The following is a 21,244-nucleotide window of genomic DNA, read 5'->3' on the forward strand; positions in this document are numbered from 1 at the left end:
GTGGCAGCAGAAATCCAGACTCATCAGACGGAGACGTTACTCCGATCTTCTACTGTCCAATGAGCCGGTGTGAATCCAGCCTCAGTTTGCTGTTGTTAACTGACAGGAGGACCCGGTGGTCTTCTGCTGCTGGAGTCCGTCTGCTTCAAGCTTCCACGTGTTGTTCAGATCTTCTCGGTTGGAACGAGTGCTTATTGGAGTTACTGTTTCCTTTCTATCATCTCCAACCAGTCTGGCTGACCTCCTCTGACATCAATGAGGCATCTTCGCCCAGAGAACTGCAGCTCACTGGATATTTTCTCTTTGTCGGACCGTTCTCTGTAAAGCTAGAGATGGTTGTGGGTGAAAATCCCAGTAGATCATCAGTTAGTGAATACTCAGACCAGCCCGTCTGGCTCCAACAACCTGCCACCTTCAAATCACTGAAATCACCTTTCTTCCTGTTCTGATGCTCCGTTTGACCTTCAGCAGCTCGTCTTCACCATGTCTACATGCTTCAATGCATTGAGCTGCTGCCATGTGATTGGCTGATTAGATATTCGCGTTAACGAGTAGTTGAAAAGGTGTACCTAATAAAGTGGCCGGTGAGTGTATTTGTCTATGTATATATATATGTCTGTGTATATATGTCTATGATGTCAGGTTCTTTAACCCACTAAAGTTCCAACAACAGAATCTCAGAACATCACAGAGGAACCAACAGTTCAACATGAAAGGGAAGGAAAAACTTAACAGGAAGAACCCTTCAACAGAACCAGAACCAGAGGTGGAGAACATCTGCTAAGAGACAGAGACAGACAGCTATACTGTTTCACAGTCTTCCTCAGTGATGAGAGAAGATTTCAGAATAATTGTTTTCTTGTCAACAGAATGAAGAACATCAGTTCCATGAATTAACATGTTTTCTTCTTCTTTTGTCTCAATCGGTCACTTCCTGTCTCCACGGGTGAGTAATACACACTCAAAGACTCTTCCTGGAGCTTTCACACACATGTTGTGCAGTTTGTTCATTATCATGTGACCTGGAAATATATGGTCACGTGTTTACACAGTTTTATAATATAGTAAAACTGAACTGTGAAGCAGTTTAACGATGACTGTAAAAATCTTTAATTTAGTTTAGTATAATTTAGTTTAGTTTAGTTTAGTTTAGTTCAATTCAGTTCAATTCAATTCAATTCAATTCAATTCAATTCAATTATTAGTTATAATATTTTAATAAATCATTATCAGTTATGATATTTAATATTTTAATGATTTACTATCATTTTTCATGTTTAATGATTTAATGATCTATAATCCACAATAATTGTCATGAACTGATTTTACTTCAACAACCAGCTGCACGTCATTAAAGGTCTTAAAACTACAAACAGACCCACAATGCTTTCATAAGAACAGCTACTCTGCACCGTGCGTCATTACGTCACCGCTCAACTGTCGCCGCGGTGTGTCGTAGTAAGAGATGACGTAGAATAAAAAGCTGTCCGTTACCGGGAGGAAGAGGGCGAGCGTCCTGCACGAGGACAGGTAAAGATGATGCTTTGATTTACTGAAGAGTAGGAGGAGGAGAAGAAGGAGGAGGAGGAGGAGGAGAAAGGTTATAGAAGTGATCAGTAATTTGTTCTCGATAATCAGAGAGAGAGAGAGAGCATCATTTCTGCTTCATCACTCTGCAGCTCCGTGTGTGTGTGTGTGTGTGTGTGTGTGTGTGTGTGTGTGTGTGTGTGTGCGTGTGTGTGCGCGCGCTTCCTGCTGCAGGACCACAAAGACTCACACACACGGGGACACTCCCGACCACCGGAAACTCCCACCGCAAATCTCCGTTACAGACACTGAGAATAGCCAACCGCTAATCTATGAAGTAATCTAAAATCTATAATCTATAATATGATTCGTAATATGATCCATAACATGATTCGTAATATGATCTGTAATATGATTTATAATATGATCTATATGATTTATAATATGAGTTATGATTTATAATATGATTTATAATGATTCATATGATCTATATGATTTATAATATGATCTATATGATTCATATGATCTATGATTTAGAATATGATCTATAATATGATTTATATGATTTATAATATGATTAATGTGATTTATAATATGATTCATGATTTTTTTTAAAATATTATCTATATGATTTATATGAGCTATAATATGATTCACATGATTTATGATTTATACTATGATCTATAATATGATTCATATGATTTATATTATCTATATGATTCATGATTTATATGATCTATAATGTGATTTATATTATTTATAATATGATCTATAATATGATCCATATGATCTATGATTTATAATATTATATATCATGATTCATGATCTATAATATGATCTATAATATGATTCATGATTTATGATTTATAATATGATCTATAATATGATTTATAATATAATGTAAGACCCCATTTCCAAAAGGTATTGATGCTGTAAAATGTAAATAAAAACAGAATGCGATGATGTTTAAATCACAAACTCATAAAATAGAGCAAAGACAACATATTAAATGTTAAAACTAAGACATTTTGTTGTTTAATTAAAATATCTGCTCACTTTGAATTAGATGGCAACAACACGTTTAATAAAGTTGTGACAGGTTCATGTTTACTGCTGTGTTACATCACTTCTTTTAACAAGAGCTCAGACCTCAGGACAGTTTTCCACTTCACCTCAGTCCATCTTCAATGATCTTGGTCCAGAGAAGGTGGCGGTGTTTCTGGATCATGTTTCTATCTGGTTTCTTCTTTGGAGAGTTTTAACCTGCATTTGTGGACGCAGCGATGAACTGTGTTCACAGACGATGGTTTTCACAAGTGTTCCTGAGCCCACGCAGTGATTTCCACTCCAAAATAGTGTGTTTTTAATGCAGTGCTGCCTGAGGGCCCGAAGATCACCACCATTCCATATTGGTTTCCAGCCTTGTCCCTTGTGTTCAGAGATTTCTCCAGATTGCACTATTTTCCCAAACAGTCTTGTATGTTAGATCAATGTGATCGGTGTGTGTGAGTCTGAAACTTCTTCTCCTCCTTCTCCTCACACACACACACACACACACACACACACACACACACACACACACACACACACACACACACACACACACACACACACACATCATCATCGTCGTTGTCTGTCTGAATCCAAACCAGATTACATCAGATTGTCTCTCGGCTCTAATCCTTCTCTCTGCCCTCTCCCATTACCATGGCAACCGTTCACCTATCAGTTGGATGGGGTCAGCAGATGGTAACCATGGTACTCTGTGATGCTGCGTTAAAAGACGATGCTTCTCTTCCAATCAAATGTTTTGAGACGTTTTTAAAGTTTGTAGTCCCTTTCTGTTGACACAAGACAACATTAGTCTCTACAAATCTACATCAGTCTCTACAACAGTTCACATCAGTCTACATCAGTCTCTACAATAGTCCACATCAGTCTACATCAGTCTCTACAACAGTCTACATCAGTCTACATCGGTCAACATCGGTCTCTACAACAGTCTACATCAGTCTATACCAGTCTCTACGTCAGTCTCTACATCAGTCTATACCAGTCTCTACGTCAGTCTCTACATCAGTCTACATCAGTCTCTACAACAGTCCACATCAGTCTACAACAGTCTACATCAGTCTACATCAGTCTCTACAACAGTCCACATCAGTCTACAACAGTCTACATCAGTCAACATCGGTCTCTACAACAGTCTACATCAGTCTATACCAGTCTCTACGTCAGTCTCTACATCAGTCTACATCAGTCTCTACAACAGTCTACATCAATCAACATCAGTCTCTTCATCAGTTTGCATCAATCTCTACATCCGTCTAAATCAGTCTCTACATCGGTTGACATCAGTCTCTACATCAGTTGACATCAGTCTCTACGTCAGTCTCTTCATCAGTCTACATCAGTCTCTTCATCAGTCTCTACATCAGTCTCTTCATCAGCCTCTACAGCAGTTGACATTAGTCTCTACATCAGTTGACATCAGTCTCTACATCAGTTGACATTAGTCTCTACATCAGTCTCTACATCAGTTGACATCAGTCCCTAAATCAATCTCTTCATCAGTCTACATCCGTCTCTACATCAGTCTACATCAGTCTCTACATCAATGTCTTCATCAGTCTACATCAGTCTCTACATCAGCCTTTACATCAGTTGACATTAGTCTCCACATCAGTCTCTACATCAGTTGACATTAGTCTCCACATCAGCCTCTACATCAGTTGACATTAGTCTCTACATCACTCTCTACATCAGTTGACATTAGTCTCTACATCAGTCTCTACATCAGTTGACATCAGTCTCTACATCAGTTGACATTAGTCTCTACATCAGTCTCTACATCAGTCTCTACATCAGTTGACATCAGTCTCTACATCAGTTGACATTAGTCTCTACATCAGTCTCTACATCAGTCTCTACATCAGTTGACATCAATCTCCACATCAGTCTCTACATCAGTTGACATTAGTCTCCACATCAGCCTCTACATCAGTTGACATCAGTCTCTACATCAGTCTCTACATCAGTTGACATCAGTCTCTACATCAGTTGACATTAGTCTCTACATCAGTCTCTACATCAGTCTCTACATCAGTCTCTACATCAGTTGACATCAATCTCTACATCAGTCTCTACATCAGTTGACATCAGTCTCTACATCAGTCTCTACATCAGTTGACATCAGTTTTTACATCTGTCTCTACATCAGTCTCTACATCAGTTGACATCAGTCTCTACATCAGTTGACATCAGTTTTTACATCTGTCTCTACATCAGTTGACATCAGTCTCTACATCATTTGACATCAGTCTCTACATCAGTCTCTTCATCAGTTGACATCAGTCTCTTCATCAGTCTACATCAGTCTCTTCATCAGCCTCTACATCAGTTGACATTAGTCTCTACATCAGTCTCTACATCTGTTGACATCTGTCTCTACATCAGTTGACATTAGTCTCTACATCAGCCTCTACATCAGCTGACATTAGTCTCTACATCAGTCTCCACATCATTTGACATCAGTCTCTACATCAGTCTCTTCATCAGTTGACATCAGTCTCTTCATCAGTCATCAGTCTCTTCATCAGCCTCTACATCAGTTGACATTAGTCTCTTCATCAGTCTACATCAGTCTCTTCATCAGTTGACATCAGCCTCTACATCAGTTGACATTAGTCTCTACATCACTCTCTACATCAGTTGACATTAGTCTCTACATCAGTTGACATCAGTCTCTACATCAGTTGACATTAGTCTCTACATCAGTCTCTACATCAGTCTCTACATCAGTTGACATCAATCTCTACATCAGTCTCTACATCAGTCTCTACATCAGTTGACATCAGTTTTTACATCTGTCTCTACATCAGTCTCTACATCAGTTGACATCAGTCTCTACATCAGTTGACATCAGTTTTTACATCTGTCTCTACATCAGTTGACATCAGTCTCTACATCATTTGACATCAGTCTCTACATCAGTCTCTTCATCAGTTGACATCAGTCTCTTCATCAGTCTACATCAGTCTCTTCATCAGCCTCTACATCAGTTGACATTAGTCTCTACATCAGTCTCTACATCAGTTGACATCAGTCTCTACATCAGTTGACATTAGTCTCTACATCACTCTCTACATCAGTTGACATTAGTCTCTACATCAGTCTCTACATCAGTCTCTTCATCAGTTGACATCAGTCTCTTCATCAGTCTACATCAGTCTCTTCATCAGCCTCTACATCAGTTGACATTAGTCTCGACATCAGTCTCTACATCAGTTGACATCAGTCTCTACATCAGTTGACATTAGCCTCTACATCACTCTCTACATCAGTTGACATTAGTCTCTACATCAGTCTCTACATCAGTCTCTATCATTGAGCCGCTTCACGTTTAGAAACTATCGATAAAACTAGTTCCAGCGACTTGCTGTTCATCGTGTTGAACTGGTGATCAAACCGACGGTCAAACGAGGGCGTCTGTTGTAGCTCTGGTTTGGTCTCCACCACCTCCTGATGACTGCTGCGATTATATCGTACCATTACTGTCTCGCAGGTGAATCACCATGACGACAGAGCCAGGTCAGGACCAGCCCACAGAGGCTGAGTGTTTCCCTGAAGCCGCCGCCCACTCCACACCAAAACAGGTAAAGTCACGACGAACTGAACGATCAACAAACATTGTGGCAGTGCTCCCGTGAAATCTGACATCACTTCCTGTATCCTCAGGGAAGGGACAGTGGGACTTCCCAGAGCCAAGCTCACAGCTCATTGGCCGAAGACTCGGCCAGTCACCTGTCATCAAGCAGTCGCATTGCTCGCTCTCCGGCCAGAAACCCGCTGAGTTTCAGGACGATGCAGACCAGAGTCACCCTGCTGGACGGGTCGCTGTTCAGCTGCACCATGGAGGTGAGATGGGTGGAGGGGAGACAGGTGGAGGGGGGTGGAGAACCAGTAGAATCAGTAGAATCAGTAAAACCAGTAAACCAGTAGAATCAGTACAACCAGTACAACCAGTAGAAATAGTAAACCAGTACAAACAGTAGAAATAGTAAACCAGTACAACCAGTACAACCAGTAGACATAGTAAACCAGTACAACCAGTAGAAATGGTAAATGAGTACAACCAGTACAACCAGTAGAAATAGTAAACCAGTACAACCAGAACGAGTAGAACCATTAGAACCAGAAAACTAGTAGAACCAGTAAACTAGTAGAACCAGTAAACTAGTAAACCAATAAACTAGTAAACCAGTAGAGCCAGTAAACTAGTAAACAAGTAGAACCAGTAGAACCTTTAGTAACCTTCAGTAACCGTGTCTCTCTGTCAGAAACGATCTCGAGGTCTTCCACTCTTTGATAAAGTTTGTGAACACGTGAACCTGCTGGAGAGAGACTACTTCGCCCTGTCCTTCAGAGACACAGACAACAACAAGGTACCCGTATGTCTGCCTGTAAGCTGTCCGTCTGTCTGTCTGTCTGTAACCTTGTTTGTCTGTAACCTGTCTGTCTCTGACCTTTGACCTTTGTATTGTAGAACTGGTTGGACCCAGCGAAGGATATGAAGAAGCAGGTCAGAGGTGAGTTGGCTTCTGATTGGGCAGTTTCCATCCATCCATCAGTAAAGGACTCGTTAACATCAACATCCCATAATATCTCTCTCACCTGTCCCTAACAAACATGAAACTGCTCTTCAACTCATCAATCAAACAGGGTGTCTCAATTTACCTCTGAGGACGCTCACATACAAGGGGCGCGGCTTGCAGCCCCTGACCAATCACAAACATGAAAAGCTGTCCTGTCACAGAGCGAAGATTAAACTATGATGAGAGTTAAACCTGAAGTTACCATGGTAACCACAGATCCTGAGACCTCAGGTGAGATCAGGCATTGTGTGAACTAATACCTGCTCTCCATCTCAGGCGTTCCCTGGAACTTCTCCTTCAATGTAAAGTTTTACCCTCCTGACCCCACCCAGCTGTCAGAGGACATCACCAGGTAGGTCCACACACCTGTCAATCAAAGCTCAACGGTGTCCGTCTCCCATGTTTCCAGCTGGTGAGGAAGATGGTGTCTTCCTGTCTGTCTGCAGGTACTTCCTGTGTCTCCAGCTGAGACAAGATATCGTTTCTGGTCGTCTTCCTTGTTCCTTTGCGACTCACACCGTCCTTGGCTCCTATACCGTCCAATCAGAGCTTGGTGACTACGACCCCGGTACTGAAACCTCTGAAGCTGTGCCCCGTCTGTCTGTCCACCTGTCTGTCTGATCACCTGTCTGTCTAACCACATGTCTGTCTGTCTGACCACCTGTCTGTCTCTGTGTTGCAGATGACTGTGGATCAGATTACATCAGTGAACTGTGTTTCGCTCCAAATCAAACTAAAGAAATGGAGGAGAAGATCGCGGAGCTGCACCGAACCTACAGGTGATCACACCTGACCCTTTGTAGTTCTCATACCTGGTCACCTGACCCTTTGTAGTTCTCATACCTGGTCACCTGACCCTTTGTAGTTCTCACACCTGGTCACCTGACCCTTTGTGTTTGTTTTCAGAGGAATGACTCCAGCTGAAGCAGAGATGCACTTCCTGGAAAACGTAAAGAAGCTTTCAATGTACGGAGTCGACCTGCATCACGCAAAGGTAACAACGCCGTCAACTGGCCGTGACTCTCAATGACTGTGATGTCATCAGTGATGTCAGCAGTCGTGTATCTGTGTATATGAGCCGAGTGAACCTGCACACCGATCGATCACGTGAGCTGAAGTTCAGAGACAAAGCAGTGGCAGGTCACATGACCTCGTAAGAGGGAAGGGATGACCTTAGTGTGTTGTCGTGGTTACATCTTCAGGTTGTGTGTGTTTCCTCTTCTGCTCACAATATGTGATTGACAAATGAGTTTGTTTCATCCGACACACAACCGGATCAATCACCAATACATGACCCACTTCCTGTCCATGATCAATTCCATCTCTGAGTTGTGTGTGTGTGTGTGTGTGTGTGTGTGTGTGTGTGTGTGTGTGTGTGAGTGAGTCGTGTGTGTGTGTGTATGCGCGCGCGCGCGTGAGTGAGTCATGTGCGTGTGTGTGTGTGAGTGGTGTGTGTGTGTAAGCATGTGTGTGTGTATTGCAGCAGGTGCGGTGCATGAGGGTTTGTTTTACCAGTGTGTGTGTGTGTGTGTGTGTGTGTGTGTGTGTGTTACAGGCTGACTAATGATTTTTCCATTGGTCCATTTTGTCCCTCAGTGAAGATGAATCACTAGTTCAGATCAATCAGCAGCGCATCAGAGGGACGGAGAATCAGCTGATTATCTGTCAGCTGATTGTCTGTCTGCTGGTGTTTCATTTGAACAGCAGTCACGTGAAAGCAGACTTTACTCACCGAGAGAAGAGACAGAACTTCTGTGTGAGATCCAGTAAAACTCTGCTGCTGCTGGCTGAGGAGGCAGTAATACAGAGCAGGTGTGCAGAAAGGTCAAAGGTCACAGAGGACACCTGGTGGACAGAAGAGGAACAATAGACTCAGTGCAGAGACGAGCAATCGCCTTTATGTCACTTTATATTTACAGAAACAGAACTGTGTGCCCAATTTAGACCAGATGTTTATTTCTTGTTTTGTCCACTTGTCTGTCTGCCTGTGTGTCTATCTGTCTGTCTAAATGGAGTAGATGGTAGGAGGCCGCTTTGACTGCTTGTCTTCGTCTCAGCCGGAGGTGAGACTGTTTCCTGTGTGTTGGTGTGTTTAAATGTGGTTTTGTTCACACAAACATCTTCAACTCATTGTTTTTATTGTGTTTCCTGTTTTTATGATGTCACAAACAGACGTTCCTAGATTACCCAGAATCCACAGCAATCCTGACATCACCCTTCACACCATGACCCCGCCCATCTGAGGCTGTGCAGGACTTGATTAAAGTGACAGACACAGTACAGACAGTACAGACAGGCATCTGTGGTGTTCGATGACTCTGTCACGTTTCTATCCTGATGTTTCAGACGTGAATCTTTTCGTAACGTCACAGCTTCATTCAACAGTTGATGTTTCATTGGTCTGAGGGTCTGGTGGTCTGGAGGTCTGGGGGTCTGAGGGTCTGGTGGTCTAGGGGACTGGGGGTCTGGTGGTCTAGGGGACTGGGGGTCTGGTGGTCTAGGGTCTGGTGGTCTAGGTTGACTGCGGGTCTGGTGGTCTGAGAGTATGGGGGACTAGTGGTCTGAGGGTCTGGTGGTCTGGCAGACTGGGTGTCTGGAGGTCTGGTGGTCTAGTGGTCTGGTGGTCTAGTGGTCTGAATGTAGTGTTTCAATGTTAGATAGGATTAGACACATGACCTCTGACCTGGTCTGTTCCATGTCAGTCATTCATAAGCCCATCGTGTGTGTGTGTGTGTGTGTGTGTGTGTGTGTGTGTGTGTGTGTGTGTGTGTGTGTGTGTGTGTGCAGGACTCAGAGGGCGTGGCCATAATGCTGGGCGTGTGCAGTAGCGGCCTGCTGGTCTACAGAGACAGACTGAGGATCAACAGATTCTCGTGGCCAAAGATCTTGAAGATTTCGTACAAAAGAAACAACTTCTACATCAAAATCCGACCGGGAGAGGTAAGGACACACCTGAACACCACCGAGGAAGAGTTCAGACACCAGTGGAGGATGTGAATGTTTGAATCTGTGATTTGATGACATGAACAATGTGAGAGCTACTATAACCACGTCACAGCGCCACCTGCTGATGGTTTCACTGCAACCTGTCTGTCTCTCTTGTCTGTCTCCCTCCAGTTTGATCAGTTTGAGTCCATTATTGGTTTTAAGCTGCTGAACCATCGAGCAGCTAAGAGACTGTGGAAGGTCTGTGTGGAGCATCACTCCTTCTTCAGGTGAGTCAGCGGGTTGTTGAAGGTCACCATGTGATGTGTTGAAGGTCACCATGATCTGTGTGTCTCTCAGGCTGGTGTCTCCAGAAGAACCTCCGAAGAAGTTTCTGTCTCTGGGTTCAAAGTTTCGGTACAGTGGTCGGACTCAGATTCAGAGTCGCAGAGCCAGTGCTCAGATTTCCAGACCTGCTCCACATTTCCCACGATGCATCAGCAAGAGGAACATTCTGAGCCGTAGTCTGGATGGAGGTACTTCTACTCATCATACTACTCCAAGTCAGTTCTGCTCTCAGTGGTAGTTCTGGTCCCAGTTCTGGTCCCAGTTGTAGTTCTGGTCTCAGTTCTGATCTCAGTGGGCGTTCTGGTTTCAGTTCTGGTCTCAGTGGTAGTTCTGGTTTCAGTTCTGGTCTCAGTGGTAGTTCTGGTCTCAGTGATAGTTTTGGTCTCAGTGACAGTTTTGGTCTCAGTTCTGGTCTCAGTGATAGTTTTGGTCTCAGTTCTGGTCTCAGTGATAGTTTTGGTCTCAGTTCTGGTCTCAGTGGTAGTTCTGGTCTCAGTGGTAGTAGTAGTGGGGTGCGGTTCTTTGTGATTGGTCAGTTCATTTTTGTAATATTTGATGTTTTTGATTGGTCCTCAGCTTCAAGGACCACACCCACCTCCTCTCTGATTGGCTCTCCAGCCATCAGAGCATCCCCCAAAGCCAACGGTGGTGCACCTGCAGGTAGAGCGTCGTATTGCAGTGAAAGTGCTGCTGGCTGTGGCAGTACTGCACTTCTGCTCTGTGATTGGATCTTGTTGGGGAATGCTGCATCCTGATTGGTTCTGCTTCATTCTGACACACGTGGAGCACCATCAGCCAAGACAAAACGTTGCTGCTGATTGGTTAATACCTCGGACACACCCACCAAATGAAAGAAAGTGTAAATACAGAAACCGTCACATCAGCCATGTTCCTTTCTGTAGAGTCGGCTTGATGCTGATGTCATCACCCCATCACACCTGTCGTCATCAACAGAACTGTAGAGTCTCGTGTGGCAGGTGTTTTAAGTACAGTAAAAACAAGCGTACAGGTAAAAACAAGCGTACAGTAAAAACAAGCGTGCAGGTAAAAACAAGCGTACAGGTAAAAACAAATGTACAGTAAAAACAAGCGTACAGTAAAAACAAGCGTACAGGTAAAAACAAATGTACAGTAAAAACAAGCGTACAGTAAAAACAAGCATACAGTAAAAACAAATATACAGTAAAAACAAGTGTACAGTAAAAACAAGTGTACAGTAAAAACAAACATACAGTAAAAACAAGTGTACAGTAAAAACAAGTGTACAGTAAAAACAAGCGTACAGTAAAAACAAATATACAGTAAAAACAAGTGTACAGTAAAAACAAGTGTACAGTAAAAACAAACATACAGTAAAAACAAATATACAGTAAAAACAAGCGTACAGTAAAAACAAACATACAGTAAAAACAAGCGTACAGGTAAAAACAAGCGTACAGTAAAAACAAGCGTGCAGGTAAAAACAAGCGTACAGGTAAAAACAAATGTACAGTAAAAACAAGCGTACAGTAAAAACAAGCGTACAGGTAAAAACAAATGTACAGTAAAAACAAGCGTACAGTAAAAACAAGCATACAGTAAAAACAAATATACAGTAAAAACAAGTGTACAGTAAAAACAAACATACAGTAAAAACAAGTGTACAGTAAAAACAAGTGTACAGTAAAAACAAGCGTACAGTAAAAACAAATATACAGTAAAAACAAGCGTACAGTAAAAACAAACATACAGTAAAAACAAGCGTACAGTAAAAACAAATATACAGTAAAAACAAGCGTACAGTAAAAACAAGTGTACAGTAAAAACAAGTGTACAGTAAAAACAAGCGTACAGTAAAAACAAACATACAGTAAAAACAAGCGTACAGTAAAAACAAATATACAGTAAAAACAAGCGTACAGTAAAAACAAGTGTACAGTAAAAACAAATATACAGTAAAAACAAGCGTACAGTAAAAACAAATATACAGTAAAAACAAACATACAGTAAAAACAAGCGTACAGTAAAAACAAATATACAGTAAAAACAAGCGTACAGTAAAAACAAGTGTACAGTAAAAACAAGCATACAGTAAAAACAAATGTACAGGTAAAATAAGTCAGGTGTCAAGATTTTTCTTCCCCTAACAGCAGCAGATACCATTTATCGGTCTGTCATAATAAAGCCCCACCCATCTGTTAATGGTTACAGAGGGGGCGGGGCTTTAGTTAGACTTTTGTGGTAGATTCCTGTGACAGGAAGGAGGTCATGCTAGCAGTATTAACTGAATTAAGTGAATGCTCTGAGCTTTGCTAGCATTGTTTGTATAGTTAGCACTGTTAGCATTGCTAGCTTTGTTAGCATTATTAGCACTGTTTGTGTCCTGGCCCTCAAGCTGTATGATGCTAAATAACAATTGGTCATGGCTTGGTGGTGGTCCTGAGTGCTGATTGGCTGTTTGGCCGACCATGCAGTGCATGCGCCATGAGCTTTGATCAGCTGACTGTGCTGTCATGCTTTTCTGCTGATGAACACAAGGACTGAATGGCTGAGCATCAGTGGTCACTATGGTTACTGCTGCTGGTTTCTATGGCGACCCTCTCTGTGGATGTTGCTGTTGACATCACAGTTATGACATCACAGCTGATGTGTGTGTGTGTGTGTGTGTGTGTGTGTGTGTGTGTGTGTGTGTGTGTGTAGATATGGGCTCGGGGCTGTATGGAGCATCGAAAGCCATCGCTGTCAGTGACCTCATCACTACGGTAACGCCTGAGAAGAGGACTGAGGAGAGGAGGGAGGAGCAAGGTAAAAAACAACCAATCAGAGGAGAGGTGTGAGACCACCTGACTTAATCTGTGAAATAACTCATTGTTTCCTATCTTAGCTGAGGAGGGGCTGGTGGAGGAGGAAGTGCTGGTGGAGGAGGAAGAGGAGGACACCAAAGCAACAGAGAATTCTCAGCAGAGTCCTCCGATACAAGACACCAAAGTAACAAACACCAGTCTTACCTGTCTCACCTCTGCCATAAATCTCAGCTGTCTCACCTGTATGTGCAGATGCTTTTGACACAGTAAAAATGTTAAGTTGTATTCATTTCATTTTTAAAGCACCAAATCACAAGACATAATCTCAGGGCACGTTACATGTTTTCTTTCTTTCCTTGTTTGTTTGTTTGTTTGTTTGTTTATTTGTTTGTTTAGACCGAGCTGACTGATACAGCTGTGGAAGGAGATCTGACAGCCACTGAGGTAGAGATCTGATCACAGTTAATGCTCCCACTGTGGAATGATTGGTTACTAATAACCTGTCTGTCTCTCTACTTGTCTGTCTCTCTATTTGTCTGTCTCTCTACTTGTCTGTCTCTCTATTTGTCTGCCTGACAGTCTGATCAGGATGAAGATTTGAAAACTCAGGTAAATCTGATTGAATTTCCTTTCATGTTACCTTGCTCTCCATTTTCTCAGTGTTGACATCTCTCGTCTCCCGTCTTTCTCCCGTCTGTCTCCTGTCTGTCTCATGTCTTCAGGAGACGTTGGGGAGTCCTGAGGAGGTGCAGAAACCTCAGAGCACCATCAGCGCTCTCAGACGCTCCTTCTTAGAGGGAGCAGAAGGAGGAGCAGGAGGGTTGACAGAGTGGGAGAAGCGTCTGGCCTCCTCACCGCTCCGACGAGTCGATGACTCCCCGATGATCGAACCTCTGGAGCCTGATGAGGTGAGACAGTCCGAGGACAGTTACCTGACAGAGCTCACAGCCACCTGCTGGTCAAACACACATACTGCAGCTGTCTCCAGGTGTCACCTAGCGTCACCAGGTGTCTCCAGGTGTCACCAGGTGTCTCTAAGTGTCTCCAGGTGTTACCTGGCGTCTCCAAGTGTCTCCAGGTGTCACCAGGTGTCTCCAGGTGTCTCCAGGCATCTCCAGGTGTCACCTAGCGTCACCAGGTGTCTCCAGGTGTCTCCAGGTGTCTCTCCCATCTTCTGACCTTGAGTCTTTGTTTGTCAGGTTCCTACTGGTCCGTGTTTAGTTCCAGATGTTTTAAACCCTGCATGTACATCCAGGTGTTAAACCAGGTGATAACATAGAAAGTTTGGTCCTACAAAGATGAAAACATCTTTAAGACAAACAAAGTGACATCATACAGGTGTTCGGGTGTCATCAGCTATCTGCCGATGTTTTTATCCAGGAAATGTTACTGACCTCAGCTATCAACTGCTGTTCACTTATTGGTTAATCAGTCACTCCGTGTGTGTCTGATATTGCTTACCTGTGCGCTCCAGGAGGGCGGGGTCATGACAGACCAACCTCCTCCTGAGCCAATCAGAGAGAAGAGCTACACAGTGGGGCGGAGCTACGACACAGCATCCGGCAGGGTCTTTACTATGACGAGTGGTGACGACTCTGACGTTCCTGTGACCACAGCGTGCCTTAAGGCGGGCCAGCAGGTCCATATGGTCCCTGTGTCCTCTGATGATGTCATCACAGGGGGACCACTGAACACCATCCGTGAGGTGAAAACGCCTACTTCACCATTGGAGCAGCCGCCAAGCGTTTGTGACGCCATCAGTGATGTCATCTTTGTGGCTGAGATCAATGGAGGTGGAGCCAGAACTGTGGATCTTCGTGAGGGTGGAGTCTCTGTGATGTCATCTTTGAGCGCCCTCCCCCTTCCTAAATCCTCCGTGGATGAGCTGAGCCCTGTCCCCAGCAGGATTTCTCCTTCTATGGCCAGAGTGGTATGCTGATTGGCTGGTTGGTGGTTGGCATGGAAACAAGCATCCTTTCAGTGACACGTTAACCACTGCAGCGCTGAAACAGGAAGTGTACCTGAACATGGCTCATTTGAGCCGGTTCAAACTGAACACGTCAGCTCCTGCAGAACCCTGATGGACCAGAATCTGTGGAGACCAGGACCCACATCGGGCCTGTACTACGAAGCAGGGTTTGGGTTAGCAGGGGAACTGGGGCTTTAACTGGTTTTACTTCGTTACAGCGGTGGTTCATCGCCATGGTAACTAACCTGCTCTGAAGCAGGTTGCAGGGGTGTTTCAGAATTTTAAATTTTTCTGCATAAATCTGACTTAAAACATCACAAAAACTTCAAAGTAGATCAAGACAACATAAACAAACAATACAAAAATGTTATACCTGGTCATTAACTGATTGATGAAAATTATCAATATTACATATCTGTGTGACCTTTTGGTTTCCGTGGTAACTGTTGATCACCAGCTGGGATGGTGAACTGCTGCTTCAGGTCCTTTTACATTTCTGTTGCTGAAGACACCTGTCCATGTTTGTGATTGGTCAGACGCTGCAAACCCCGCCCCTTTTATGTGAGTGCTCAGAGCTGGATTGAGAAACCCTGGTTGATTGATGAGTTTGCATTTGTGAGTGAAGACAGATAACAGAGATATTATGGGATGTTGGGCCTGCTTCCTAGTACAGGAACTAGGTCTCCTCCAGGTCCATCAGGTGTCCTGGTGTCTGAAGAGGAGGTTCTGCAGAACCGTTGGGGCTCCATCATCAACTGGTGCTGGTTTCATAACTCAGATAACTGAGCAGAGGCGGGTTTTCTGTTATTCTCAACATGAGTACACGCGTGGTCAGTGGCATGTTTTCACTGTTACATGAAACTCACACGCTTTAAAGAGCACATGCACCACATGACGTCAGATAAAACATGCTCAAAAGAAGTTCTGTTATTAACTGTCAGTCAAACACAAACTCAAAATGAACACACGCGTGTATAGAGGGACACGTCTATACAGACCTGAACTAATCTGAAGTCAGAAGTGGCGGCAACCGGCAGAACCTCCTCCAACACTCAGCGCAGAAACTCTTGGGCTCAGTTGCCAGCGTCCGTCAGCGACGATGTCGGAGTCTCTGCGGTTCTCAGTCTGCAGTAAGACCGGTTTCCTCCAGCAGGGGGCAGCGAGGATCTGCAGTATTCAGTTTAAACTCCTCAGCTTCTCCCGGAGCCATTTTGTTTCTGCTCTTCTGATCAAAATGGAGCACAGGGAGTTATTGTTTTATCCTATTTATTGTTGTTTATTTCCTCTGTTTACTGGGTTTTGATTGGCTGCTGGGGATCAGGTGTGTTTCTGTTTTACTGCTTTCCCTTCCTCTGTCGTCACGTCAGAATCCCATTATCAGTTTATTGTTCATACAGTGGTTAGTAATTATCAACTGATTACAAATAGAATTACTCTCCACAATCTCTTTAACCCCGCCCACCGGACCCCGCCCTCTGCATGGCTGCAGGCTTTTTTTTAATCTTCTGTTTATTACTTTTATCACTGAGCTATGATTCAGCCTCCTTTATCCATCTATCTCTCTGACCTTTGTTTGTTGGTTTGTTTGTTGTGTGCAGCCTAAACCTACATTTGATGAAATGTCTCCTGAACTGACGGCTCTGCTGAAGTCGGCCAGAGAACAAAAAACCTTCAGAGAACACAACCTGCTGAAGGTGCTGAAGGTCCCCGTATGTCTACCTGTCTGTCTACCCATCTGTCTGTCGACCTGTCTGTCTCCCGGTCCATCTACCCGTCTGTCCACCTGTCTGTCTATGTAACTGTACATACAGTAACATGTAAAACTTACATGTAACTGTACATACAATGACAATGTAACAATGTAACCCTGACACCTCACTGAGCTGTAGCCCCGCCCCCCACCAGATCACCTTTTGTTTTTTATCTTCACTTCCTGTTTCAGACTTCAGAGAAGGTGGAGACGGTGTTCCTGCTGAACGAGTCACATGACCAGGACCAACCAATGGCAGAGCAGCCTCAGGTAGCCACAGGACGTCTTGTAGGCCCACCTCCTAGTAATGCCCCGCCCCCTCCACCAGGGATCGCCATGATGCATGCTGATGATGTCACAGAGCAATGGGCCAGTCACAATGCTAACGACAGTCCAACAGGTAGAGATGAGGTCAGCGATGAAGAGGTCAGCAGCCAGGCTAGTGATGATGATGCTAGTGAGGCTAGCGAGGATGCTATCAGTGTGTTAGCTCAGGCAGCAGTGGAGGAAGCTCTGGATGCTGCAGTCAAACAGGCGCAGAGCCCCACTGCTAACAGTGCTAATCAGGATAGCATTAATGCTAACTGTGCAGTTAGCTTCATTGAACAGGAGCCAGCTAGCGTGGAGACTAACAGCCCCACTAGACCCAGCTCGGTTCTGGGCTCTCGACCCACCAGGACTCAACGTTACCATGACAACGAGGACTCAGACAACTCCCAGGAGGCTGAAGGAGAGTGGATGTTTGAAGAAAGCTCCCCTCCCCCCTCTTTACCTCGCGCCACATCCAGGCACTCGACCAGTCAGACACACAACGACGAGTCTGAACCCCCTAAGGAGGTAACACCTGAACCCTGCCCCGGATCCCCCAGATCCTCCTGATCCATATCCTACAGATCCTCCAGATCCTCCTGATCCATATCTTACAGATCCTCCAGATCCTACAGATCCTCCTGCCCCTCCAGATCCTCCTGCCCCTCATGACACCTGACCCCATGAATCCTGAAGGTTGAACGTCTCCCTCTGCTGGTGACATGAATGCTTCAGAGAGCAGAGTGATTAATTGTGTGTCTGTTTCAGGAGGTCCCGGTGATGAGGAAAACTCTCACGTATGAAGCTCCGGGGGTGAGGATACCTGACTCTACTACTACTATTCACTGTAAAATGGTTGTTCTTAGTTCACTTAAGCCTGCAGGTGTCTCCCCCTGCTGTCAGACAGAGGAATTACAACAACACTGATCTCATCTGATGCTGCTGAGCAGTAAAACTGAAGATAATGTTCTGAAAAGCCACATGATTGAATTACTCTATTCCCATTCAAGTTAGTATAAAGCTAAACAGGAAGTAAGCTGGCTCAGCTGGTGGGCATGCTCAGTCAGCATTCACCTGCTGGTTCAATCAGTTGTGGGAACAAATGTTTATTTAATCTGCAGGTTTAAACATCTGTAGTTAATATAAATGCATTATTTAAATATAAATAAGTACTTCTGTAAATGTTTCACCCATAAATCAACGACTTCCAGTTTAATCAGCAAAAACGTCAAAATCAAATTAGTAATGTTAAGTTGTGTTGATGTTTTTCAGAGTCGAGTGGACTCTGATCCTCCTGCAGGCCTGCTGCTGAGCTCCCAGACCTTCACCGCAGAGACCTCCACCACCTCCACCACCACACACATCACCAAGGTAACGCTGTAACCACGGCAACACCTCCCCCACCACCACACTCATCACCAAGGTAAACATTGGAAACATTGGAAGCATTGGAAACATTAGAAACATTAGAAACATTGGAAGCTTTAGAAAACAGAATTGACAACGTTTCTCCGTGTTCCTCCTCAGACGGTGAAAGGAGGAATTTCAGAAACCAGAATCGAGAAGAGAATCGTGATTTCTGGCGACACAGAAATCGACCACGACGAGGTAACGTCATCGTCACCGACTCTGAAACAGTAAATACGGAACCGAGGTACAGAAATAGGGTTACACAGATCCAGATAAAACTAGGACCGGTTCAGACCGGTACCTGTATCTAGACCTTGTTCTGGACCTGGTTCCTCCAGACCGGGCCCTGACCCTGGTGTCTCTCTTGAAGGCTCTGGCAGCAGCACTCAGCGAGGCGCAGCGGCAGCATCCCGAGCTGTCCGTCACCCGAGTCGTCGTCCATAAAGAAACCGAGGTCTCTCCCGATCATGTGATTGACTTATAATATCACAGGTAACAGGGAGGATCAGGCTCCGCCTCTACAGGTGGAGTCTCATGCTGGCTGCTGATTGTCTGCTTGGTGCATGGCAGCATTAATAACATTCTGCTTAGATGTTTTACATGGTGTTTTTTCTGAAAAACACGCTCAGAGGCTTCGATTGGCTCGAAGGAGAACACAGGAACAGATGGAAAGGACTTGATTGGCTGAACTGTTTGAGAGGAACTGCAGAGAATTAACTTAAAATCAGTGGAAAACTTTCTGATCACGAAGATGATCAGCGATAAATCAATCAAGAGGCTCATTGATCCTGTGGTCTTCAACAGAACATCACTGCGCTGCTATGCTAACATGCTATGCTAACATGCTGTACTGACACCTTTCACCATCCCGTCAAGTTTGACATAGTTTTAGTCCCAAATGAGGGAATTTGACTCCGCCCCCTGATGTTCAGGTGTTGTTCACCTGGAAGAGCACAGGTTCGGTTCCGGTTGGAGAAGTAAACATGGTTTGAAAACAAAGATTGTTGAGAGGACAGTGGTGACATTAACATGCTACACGATGCTAACACACTTGCTAGCACTAGCATGCTGTTCTCCTGGCTAGCTTAGCTTAGCCACGCTGCTAACTGTGGGCTGCTGGGAAAACGTCAAGTTGCTCTCTGGTGGTCACATTCAGTTTTACTCTGAAAAGCTCTTTGATTGGTGTGACATCACAGATTATGTTTGCTTGAACAAGATCTTTGGTGGATGCTCAGATCGTCGATGAATGAAAACTTTAACTAAAGGTAAAGTCGACGTGTCACCAGCAGAGGGCGACTCTATAAAACTGGTTTCAGTTTTATTTCATATCAGTTTACTTTTCTAACATTCATGTCATCATAAACACACGAAGGGAGTGTCAGTCAAATATTTTATATTCTATTCTGTCTTACAGCTGCTTCTGTCTCACTTTCAGGACTGACTCTTGAGGCCTCTGCTGCATTATGGGAGTTGTAGTCCAGACTACAGAGCCAACTAAGACAGTTTTTGCAGCAATACCCAGTGGAGATTATTGGAACTGAGGATTTACACACACACACACACACACACACACACACACACACCTGTCTGTCTGACTGGGGGCGGGGCCAGTGATTAAGTTAGCTTCTGAGCAGTTAGCATTAGCTTGACAGTGTGAACAGATTTATCCGAAAGTTTTGTGGTGGCATTTTTCACAAAGTTAGATACTTAAAGGTGAGAGACAGACAGACAGGGTGCTGCTGTGATGCAGTCAACATGTTCCCATAGCAAAAGACAAGCAGGCGGTTGACTTCAGATGAACCTTCATCACAAATCAACATTCTCATGCAATTGCTGAAACAAGCCCCGCCCCACACACCTCACTCCCCTACAGTTTAAATTGGACATCTGATTGGCTGGTCAACTCGGGTGTGTTTGCTCCTGACTATGTGACAGGAGACAGCAGCTTTATGAAACATTCAGCAAACAGTTAGCATCACATCTCACAGATCTGTAATAATAACCAGGTAAGGAACTGGAGCCTTTATTCTGATAGTCTGGTGCAAACTGCTTCCTGTCTAAAATGTAAAAAAGCATGATTTGCAAGGATTGTAACCACTTTCTGTATAGCAGCTAAAACTCAGCTCTGTATTTACCCATAATGATATAGCAATGTGCCATTCTCTCATCTTGCCATGGAAACCCTTACAAATAATTTTACTCATCTGTCAATGTATTTATTGATTTCTGTATCTATTTATTTATTGATAAGATCTGTGTTGTAATCTGAGACAGACTGACCACTCCCCCTGGTGTCAGGTTACAGATAGACCACTCCCCCTGGTGTCAGGTTACAGATAGACCACTCCCCCCTGGTGTCAGGTTACAGATAGACCACTCCCCCCTGGTGTCAGGTTACAGATAGACCACTCCCCCTGGTGTCAGGTTATATTCATCCTGTTTTATTCTATTTATGATAAACTGAAACACTGAATGTGTCTTTACCCACGAAACTCAAATAAAATGAATAAAAGGAGAATTTCTGTCCTCTTCTGTGGCTGCATCTTTGTTTACAGTTTCTGTGTGGAAA

The 21,244-nt window shown here is 44.1% G+C and overlaps 1 protein-coding gene across 10 annotated transcripts; it reads left to right on the forward strand.

Annotated features, from left to right (window-relative positions):
• Positions 1-1,450: 1,450 nt before the first annotated feature.
• Positions 1,451-21,193, forward strand: LOC138215419 (band 4.1-like protein 3). Of its 10 annotated transcripts, none has more exons than XM_069177544.1 (27): positions 1,451-1,530; positions 6,092-6,182; positions 6,265-6,444; positions 6,867-6,971; positions 7,073-7,115; positions 7,458-7,533; positions 7,628-7,749; positions 7,864-7,960; positions 8,088-8,175; positions 9,200-9,244; positions 9,969-10,121; positions 10,299-10,396; positions 10,467-10,642; positions 11,031-11,114; positions 13,134-13,238; positions 13,318-13,421; positions 13,634-13,681; positions 13,817-13,846; positions 13,960-14,145; positions 14,712-15,167; positions 16,805-16,900; positions 17,149-17,226; positions 18,034-18,078; positions 18,538-18,636; positions 18,793-18,873; positions 19,046-19,167; positions 20,111-21,193. In XM_069177544.1, the coding sequence occupies exons 2-26, from the start codon at positions 6,102-6,104 to the stop codon at positions 19,157-19,159; spliced, it is 2,790 nt and encodes a 929-aa protein (XP_069033645.1). In that variant the 5' UTR covers positions 1,451-1,530; positions 6,092-6,101; the 3' UTR covers positions 19,160-19,167; positions 20,111-21,193. The 10 variants fall into 10 exon arrangements, with proteins under 10 accessions (XP_069033645.1, XP_069033646.1, XP_069033649.1 ...); XM_069177545.1 differs by having other exon boundaries at positions 19,046-19,144; XM_069177548.1 differs by lacking the exon at positions 19,046-19,167.
• Positions 21,194-21,244: the final 51 nt, after the last annotated feature.

The sequence above is a fragment of the Embiotoca jacksoni genome, unplaced genomic scaffold, assembly GCF_022577435.1.
Source record: "Embiotoca jacksoni isolate LCO1_2020_lvr unplaced genomic scaffold, fEmbJac1.0.p SCAF_75, whole genome shotgun sequence".
Lineage (NCBI taxonomy): Eukaryota > Metazoa > Chordata > Actinopteri > Embiotocidae > Embiotoca > Embiotoca jacksoni.